Genomic DNA, 9,109 nt, shown 5'->3' with positions numbered 1-9,109 from the left:
AGACCATTGCCGCAGCACCCAGAAAGTTGGGAGAACAGGCAAAGAAAGCTTTGCTTTAAGAAAGAAAGCACGGGCCAGCACTGCCGTGAGACCACGCATCGTCATTCCACATGCTAGGTCCATGTGCTACAGGACGAACATGAGTGGTGCCTTGCAGGTACCTCAGAGTAGCAATGCAGATGCTGGCGCTGCCGACTACTCGACCACTCCAGACAAGTGCGATTCAGACTAATATAGTGACTCACTTTCTTGTTCTTCCTTTTCCTCTTTTCTCTTGCAAGTATGTGCAAGAGTGGTACTTCATTAGAACTTCTTTCTGGGCGAGTTGGCGCATACTTGACTTAAAGATCGTAACAGCGCAACCACATGCAACCACAGAGTAACAAGTAACATCGCTTGTGTCTCGTCCTTGTTACTTTGTGGTTGCACGTGTTTGTGCTGTTACAATCTTTAAGTCAAATATGCGCAAGAGAATGAATGGAACCATCTTCCAGCCTCTACCGTCTCTATTTGTGACAGCACTAACTAAAAGATTGCTGTTCAAAGTGCCTTGAGGTTTGATTTTCTATTCTTATCCTGTACTGCAAGTATTGTATATTTTCACCACTCCTTTCTATTGTGCCTACTATGGCTTGCAAGCATTTATAATAAATAAATAAATAAATAAATAAGTGCTCGCATGTGGTAAAGTGAGCATTTTTGCACTTTTGTTAAGAACAACATAAAGGTTCATCTTAATGTCAGTGGAGGCTCCAAAGTAAGGAAAGATGCAAGAATAGATACTCATGGCGATGCCTCCATGGAGTTCACGGTGCTGTCACGGGTTATGAGTGCTACTGGTCGGAGCTATTTGTTTATCAGTAAGCATTCGGATTGCATTGCCTCCCGATGCAGCCAGAGACTTGTACTGGCAACTGTTGGAAATTTCTGCACAACAAAGAAAACATAAAAATAAAAGGCTCAAAGGTAGAAAAATATTGAAATTTGAAACCCTGCGTGTTGGTGCTCCTCTAGGGTACCTCGATAATAAGCCGAGACGTTTCGTTACATTCATTAATTCGTTCATTCATTTGCCGCACAATCACACTTCATTGCTTTCTTGAGTGCCTCATCAGTAAATAGACATTTACTTGCATTAATTTATTTATTCATTCGCTGTACAGAAAAAAAATCTCGTTTACGTGAAGTAGCACAAAGAAAGGAATGCCATACCAGTTTCTCAGAAAGACTTCACACTTGAATAAAAATTCTTCCCAGACAGGCAGGAGATCAAACCTGGGACCAACAATGCCTTTCTGGAACAGTCGCTCTACCATGCTGCCTACTGCAGCTGAGGCTATACACAGCCCCTGATGATGGGAGTATCCTGGTTAGGCCGACGAAGTAACCACTGTAAACAGCTCTGCAAGATTTCAAACATTTTTTTTTATTTGGCACACTTCTGTACAACAAGTGCTAGAAAGGCCACAGACCTTTCAACTTCACTCAGCCTTCTATGCTGCCGGTAAATGACCACTATTTGTTCGAGCCACGATACCAGAGCCGCCGTAGGCAAGAACTTCTAACGTCTTAAATTAATAACAGCTTCCGGCAGTCTCGAATCGCTCGAAACCTCTCCTTAACGCAGAGACACACATTGTCCTTTCTCTGGATAACTTAGGCAATGATTGGGATCACAGAATAGCTGCAACATCTCTGCAGCCTCACACAGGAAATAGAGACTTTAATTGATATTCTAAGGCATAGGCTGCTGTAAATTGCTAGCGTGCTTCAAATTTGAGATGGTTACAGGAATGTATCAATGGGGGTGCTATTCAAGACATGAAAGGTGACAGCACACTGTGATAAGAAAAAAATGACACGAATGCTGCCTATGCCAAGCTTGAGTCTGTCTTTTTTTTTTTCTCTCTGCTTGCAGTTCTGATTTTTGCAGCAGATCTTGTTTACAATCAGCAAGAGTAAAATTGAACTGGTCACGGATGACAAGCTTGGCGTGCGCAAGGACCAAAGTGGCAGCAAGAAAATAGAGTTTGTGCAACCAATGTTTGTTCCGTTATACTATGTACAGCACTGTTGGTGATTTGGTGACGCTTTGCTTATAGCAGCGGGTGACTTACGAAACTGCGAAAATAGCTCTCACACGCCTTATTTACAGGACACTGACAAAAACAACCAGCCTGCTCTTCTCCTGGGTTCACTTGCAACATTCTCCAAGAGGAATTTGAAAAAGAAGACAACATGAAACAAGGACATTTAAATACAGGCGCAAATGTCTAGATTTACATTGTACTTACAGCAATAATAAAAAAATGTACAAAGCCGTCGATTAGACCTGGCTTCTTAGCGAAAAGCACCGTTCAGTCTCTCGTCATTTTTTTTTTCTTAAATTAAGGAGTCGAGAGACGTTCATGCTCTTTCTCTGATCACGGGCGGTAAGCATGAATGGCTGTACCAAGTCTGCTCTCGCCAGCGACTAGCACTTCCCCCTCCACTCTTGTGTTCGACGACTAGATGCTTAGGATTCAAAGAACCGGTCTCCCTTCTATACCTGCTTTCCTCCGAGACATGCAAAGAAAGTTCTCTCGTGGACGGGTAGACGGACTGGGGAACACACACAATCCGTCCCTCGCAAGTGCCAGTCCATTTCAGTTAAGTACACGATTGCTTCTTAAAAGTCCTATGCGACGTGAATTTCTAAGCAGGGAAAAAAAGAAGAAAAGAACACGCGCACTGCCCACAAGCACACGCACGTGCCAATCACACACACACTACTCCGGTTAGCAGTACGTGCTGAGGTTGTATCGCTGCTGGTGCTGAGACTGCTGCTGCTGTTGCAATCTCGGATCCGATGGTGCCGTCATCATGGCGTCCGGACGAATCCTGCTCACCACTTTTTCACCGTCCAACACCGCCATCACCACAGGGTTGCTCTCCACGGGGCCGTGCAACAAGTCCGGCAGCGTAGGTGATGCGCCCCAGCAATCCTCGCTGTCGGCGACCATGCCCGAATCTGAGGAGAAGTTTGTTGGGGCATCTTCTAGCCTCTGCGCCAGGGCAGCCTCGTACAGCATCTTGGGCGAGTAAGGAGGCCCATTGAAGCCGACGATGTCGTGCTTGCGTCGGCCTGAGCCATAGTGCCTCTGCTGCTCCGTGCCATAGCGCGGCATCTCTGGCGAAGACGTGGCGTAGTCCCTGGCAAAGCCCTGCATGACGTGTGCCAGGGGTGTGGCCTGGTACTTGCCCGGCAGTGGCGTAACGAGCAAGGGCCGCTGGTCGTAGCCGTAGCTGGAAGAGGAGTGCTGGCTCATGTCGGACAGGTCTCCATAGAACGCCTCGGATTGGGGAGGCGCAGGTGGTGGCGGGACGTCGGACAGGCGATCGACTGAGGAGGCATCACCGTCGATGGACTCATAGATGTGGTCCGCAAACGCACTGTAGACGCTCGACGAATCCGAGTAGTGTCCCGGCCTCCGGCTGTGAGCCCAAGTTCGGTGATGGGGTCCGTCCTGGGCCGCTTGGCCGCTCTTCATGTGGCTTGGGGTCCGCTGGAGCTTGTTGGAGTGGTGCTGTGAGGGCGGTTGCTGCTGTTCAGGGCTGTTGATGGCACTGATGTTGTTGCTGGCCGAACTGCGGTGCAGCGTGCCGCCAGAGACTTGGCTAAGGGCATTGATATTGTTCTGCCCTTCCTCCAGCATCCTGTTGTTAGCACCGGGAGAAGCGAGTGCTAGGCTGCGGTTGTTGCTGACCCTGTCCATAGATTGGTGACCTGGAAAAAGATAAAAGGTGGTAATCCAGTCATGAGAACGTGTTCACCAAAAGTAGCTCTGAAATGGTGTACGCTTTAGCGGCAATGACTCATTTTTCTCAGTTGTAACTTGATAGATCGACACAGTTAAAGTAAGCTGGCTGCACACACGGGCAAGGTCATATTGTGGTAAGCATGAGTGCAGTATGAGGGTAAAGTGCGTTCAAGGTGGCTGGGCATGATAGCAGACGCCAACATAAGTGCTATGTCAAGTATTCAAACAACTTGGTAATAGCTTCCTGTGGTAATAGCACTGCCTTGCTTTATTTTTCATTTTAATGCAAAAAAAAGAAGGCAATTCGCGGCCTTGAAATTCCTTTCCATATTGGTCTTCCTTGTACATCATACTTCGACATACAAGAGAAAAAAAAAACTGTTTTGTGAATTACAACATTTTACTTTGAAGTATTCTCTGTATAGTCATCTAACATTCAAAAGAAGCCATCAGACTCCTTACCTGGTATGGTGAACTTTGGGGTAACTGTAGAATTTTTGTCCTGTGAGTTCCAAGACTGCTGGACAACCTGAAGGACAAGATCAAAAAGAACATCAGAATAGCCAGGCGGTGCAGACTTACAAAACCAGGCATGCGTGATAAGAAAGTTAGTAATTAGTAAGAGGATTACTTGCATGTAAAGAGGATGCTAAACTTTTGTATACTGTGTTAGTTACTAAAGCTGCCTTTTTGTGACAGCAGCAATTAGAAAGATTGCGCTAAAAGCTTTTTCAATGCACCAGCACCAGAAGAACATAAAAGACTGTGATGACTGTATGAAATAAGAGCGGTGACGGTATGCAGGATAACCACTGTGGCTACTCGTGCCATGAAATTGTTTTCAAAAGGTTGCACACTTAAAAGAGCGGAATGGCAGAGCCATAAAGAAGGATACATTGCAACAAAAAAGTAAAAGGAAGTCATTGCAAACAATACATTTTTGTCTGCACTTCTAAAGTTAGGGGTTACAGAATAGAAACAGTTTCGTTGTTCGGCTTTTCATTAAACAGATAGATATAGAAATACACAAATGGTGGGAATGTATTACTGCAGTTCCACTGCATTACCATCCTCAACATGGAGCCAGCTTACGTAATGCAAATAAATCATAAGCAGGCATAACAGCTTTCCTGGCAGCAAAGTGTTTTTTAATTATTAGCATTGCACCTTCGTGTGTAACTAGGACAAGGGAACTGACCTGCCAAAAGATTATGGCTTATGATATTGTCTAGTGGATGCCAAATTAAACAATATAACTTTCATAATGTTTGTGCTTATAAAATAAAATGCCAAAGCTAGTGTGTAGAGATGATGGGAGTTTCCATCAAACAACTGGTAAAACAAGCCTGAAATCTTCATTTTATGACACACTGAAGCTCTCTGTATCTCTATGTATCTCTCTATGTAGCTCAGTTTTGCTCAATCAGCAGATGCTGGTGAATTCCTGTGTTTAAATGAATATGGCATGACTCCAAACATATCCCTACTTTGAATATAATTTGGTAATATAAATCTGCAGAACATTTTATTACAGGTATAATGTAATGTCATGCCACATAACCCTATCACACTTAAGCGTCCAGATAAACTAAGAAAAATATGATGTGTGGATCCTTCTATATCACTGTTTAAAAAGCCCACTTGAATCCTCTTATCTTTTTTTTAAATACAGTCTACTGAAACATTTCACCTTATCATTCATCAGTGTAGTGTGACACCTCTGAGGCGTTTTTTGCTTTAGTACTAAATGGCCCGACTGATCGCCTTTGACTGTTTGACTACTTCCTTATACAAGCCTATGTTCATGGAACAATCTCTTTTCTTTCTCTCAATTTTCTATTCCATCCCTTGTGCAGGTTTGTCAATTTGATGTTTTCTCAGTTGACTCTTCTCTACATATTCTCTGTCTATGAATTCTCTAATTTCTACATATCTTCAGTTGTCTACAACTCGTCCCTCGTGAACCTCCTGCATTGCCCAAGTGGCGCAAACTCAGGCTCTCCTCAGCCGGCACTGCCGTGAACATGAACTTTCTCCATGCTAGGGGTAAACTGGGGTTGAACAAGGGACGCCTTTGGGGGCAATGTTTCAGTAGGGGGACCACTAGCTCCAAAAATATCCCTTGTTTGACCACTGTTGACCACTTCTCTATATTGCTGTGCACCAAGCAGGAGACACAAAGCCACAGTGAACTGCATACCGACACCAACTAGACGGCTTCTGCCCAACAACATGGGTACGCAGGCAAAAAGGAGGGGGCAAGCTCTACCGGGAACATCCGGAGGTAAGCTACTGAGGTGCGGGAGGGGGGGGAGGCGGCAAAACGTAAAAAAAGTGCATAAAGTGGTGCAAAAGTGCCGGTGCTATACCTGGCGCAATAGAGGATACAGAGGGGGGTAGTATGGGGGGGGTACCCACACTGAGCTGAGCTGCAGTGCCATTGGACAGCACGTGCGGCGAGGGGGCGTCTTCGTTCCCGGAAGAACGCCGCAGGCACTCGGGAAGCCAGGGCACATCTTTCAAGACCCGCTGCACTTCCTCTTGCACCTGCCGTGAGGTGTCTCAGGGTCAGCGTGACTCATGTCAGCACCAACGCAGTGCCAAACACCGAGAATTAGATCTATTCAAAGAGTTTAACAGCTCGAATCTGCCTGCACAGTGGACTATGAGGGACGCTGCAGAGAAGGGCTCCAGATCATTTGGAGTGTCCCAGGTTCTCTAAGGTGTACCCAAAGCATGACACATGAGCATTTTTTTGCCTTCGGCCTCATCGGAATGTGGCCACAGGGGCAAGGAATCGAACACGTGACCTGGTGCTCCGAGACAGAATGCTACTGCCAGTGAGCTAGTGCTGTGGGTTAATGGGTCACTGCAACTAGGCTTTGCGATTTTCGTATCTAAGGTATGTGGCTAAGGCAGAGGTTAACAGCAACAAATATTCCAATGATAATATGGCTAACTGGCTCAAATATGCTCAACATTTTTTTGCTATATCAAAGCACATCAGTATCAAAGTCACGTCTGCTTGGCAGAAGCCCTAAGACCAGCACTGTTTCCGGACACCACTTTTTTAAATTTTAATTTTTTCGTTTCGATCGAAATTGGTAAGACAGTTGCCGCCAAAAATTATTTCTGCATCTCACGAACCCAAAGAGGGCATTTTCAGTGTTCCCAGTTCTGAACATATAAACCAGGAGATTGTATCAAATGGAAATAAAATGACAAGGGTCGACTACTTGGGGCAGACTAACTGTAATGCTAACTGCCTGCACTGTGATACATCTCTTGTTGCAGAGTGTTATATTTCTTGCGTTTTTTTTCAAGTTGCAATTGGGAAGGAATGATACCCTTTGAGTTGCTTAGTGTAGAGGATGCTTAACAATCACACTGTAAGCTTCACTTGCGCATGGAAAGGCAATGCTTACCACTTCGTTCTTCCAGCAGCAGAAGAAGAGCACGTAGGCTCCTTGCAGACTGTTGAAGATGCAGAATAAATATGCAAACATGGCCGTGTACTTGACGACATAGAGGATGCCGGAGCCCCAGGCCAGGGACATGATTGCCACCAGAAAGACAGCCCACCATATGTCACTTCTGGAAGGTAACAAAAAAATGACAAAGGTATTAATTTAGGTTTGTGAAATGTAGGAGGTCATCAAAACTGAACGAAAACATAAACAGCTTCTGCTTATATGAATGGCAGAGAGGGTAAAGGAAAATGGCGCGGTGCATTTTGAAATGCTGCACACAGAAATCTCTAGCCTTGTCCAACCTCATTATGGTGATGTCTCATTCAACACGAAAATAACATCATTTTATCCTATATCCTTTATAACCATATATTCATTACATGCTATCGGAAAGAAATGTTCTATATTTACATCATTATAGTATCCTATAATTCTGTATATCCATGTTCCTTACATCAAAGTTCGACTGCACCCAGTTTGTTATGAAAAAGCCAAAGCAGTGTTGACTCCATTTTTCTCTTGTACTCGTATGCTGTTGAGGAAACATTCTGGTATTTGAATGACATTTAATTCTTGCGTGAACTGCTGTGTGACGTCTTGCACACACTGGAACACTTCTACATCAGATCACACATGTTGGAGATGGTGTCCACTCCCTTACATTGGAGGCAATGTGTGTTGTTTGTTTGCTTGTTTTCTTCAGGATGCTTGGTGCAAGTGTAAGCCATCATCTACCACACATTTTAAAACGTGATTGTTTAGCAGTGGCAGCACGACAAAATGTTGCGCACACTAGGAGACAGAAAGAACATACCGAACTCTCCGAAGTTTGGCTTCTTCTTTGCACTTGACTGCTGTCGTGGTGCTCCCTTGATGGCACAGGACACAGGCCGAGATGCAGAGGAAGATCACACAGCCCTGAAGGGAATGAAATGACCACTCATCAAAACAAGAGTACTGGGAAGATGCTTTTTAACACCTTTTAAAGGCTGCCAGCCTGATCTTGGCTAATGATTATCCAGAGCTCTAGGGACACAAAACCAACTGATTCGAACTGATTTCTCCATACATTTCATGCCACATCAAAATTTTCTCCCATGAAATATTGTCAACTGGTGCAAGTTGCCGTTTGACCTAAGAGGAAAATATTCAAATCGAACAGCATCCTTTCTTGAGTTACTAATTACCGATACGTGAAGTAATGTTTATGTTGCACCAGCCAGTAATACAATTCCAATGTACATAGAAGCTACAGAGGCATTTAGATAGGCTTTTACATAAGCTCTTTGATGGCCACAAGGAGGCTCTTACTTTTTGAACATAAGGCGTACAATGAGCAAAAAGAAAGTGACTTCTAATGCTATTTAGGGGCTTAAAGATATCAAGTACTTTTTTCCTGGAGAGCTTCTTAAGCAAAGATAACTCAAACGGAACACTTACAAACACAACCCCCACACAGGGCCCCACGAAGCTGAAGATGAAGTAGTTCTGCGACTCCAGCCAGCAGTAGCTGGAGGTGCCAAAGCTGTAGGGATCAATGATGGCCGCGATGGAAACGATGACGGCAGGTGCGATGTATGCCAGGCTGCAGAACCACCAGAGCCGGGACCGGTGGCCATCCATGGGCTCCATGAGGACTGTGTAGATCTGGAAGCCCTCAAGGAACATCCAGGCAAATGCAACCAGCAGGAAATAGTGGAGAAGCCCGGCCACAACCCCGCACAGGATGGGCAGGTGAGTCTGGCTGATGCCACCGATGAAGACGAACTCGGAGATGAGCAAGCACAGGGTGAGGTTTCTGTGAATCCAGAGCCGGTCGTTCTTTCTGAAGCTGTGCAA

At 45.0% G+C, this 9,109-nt stretch overlaps 1 protein-coding gene across 7 annotated transcripts in view; it reads right to left on the bottom strand.

The window, feature by feature from the left end:
• Window positions 1–1,403: 1,403 nt before the first annotated feature.
• The window catches only part of LOC126539405 (latrophilin Cirl-like), a 507,732-nt gene continuing 500,026 nt past the window's right edge, over window positions 1,404–9,109 (bottom strand). For 5 of the 7 annotated variants that reach the window (XM_055075340.1, XM_055075341.1, XM_050186225.2 and 2 more), the window contains 6 exons: window positions 8,711–9,101; window positions 8,085–8,188; window positions 7,226–7,394; window positions 6,219–6,347; window positions 4,263–4,329; window positions 1,404–3,766 (listed from right to left, as the gene is read on the bottom strand). In XM_055075340.1, coding sequence (XP_054931315.1) covers window positions 2,778–3,766; window positions 4,263–4,329; window positions 6,219–6,347; window positions 7,226–7,394; window positions 8,085–8,188; window positions 8,711–9,101 — 1,849 coding nt within the window. In that variant the 3' untranslated portion in view covers window positions 1,404–2,777. Of the gene's footprint in view, window positions 3,767–4,262; window positions 4,330–6,169; window positions 6,348–7,225; window positions 7,395–8,084; window positions 8,189–8,710; window positions 9,102–9,109 lie in introns of all 7 variants that reach the window. The other 2 variants (XM_055075343.2, XM_055075342.1) reach the window with 2 other exon arrangements.

The sequence above is a fragment of the Dermacentor andersoni genome, chromosome 11, assembly GCF_023375885.2.
Source record: "Dermacentor andersoni chromosome 11, qqDerAnde1_hic_scaffold, whole genome shotgun sequence".
Classification (NCBI taxonomy): Eukaryota; Metazoa; Arthropoda; class Arachnida; order Ixodida; family Ixodidae; genus Dermacentor; species Dermacentor andersoni.
The sequence above is the reverse complement of the archived record's forward strand: the minus strand, read 5'-3'. Positions and strand labels throughout refer to the sequence as shown.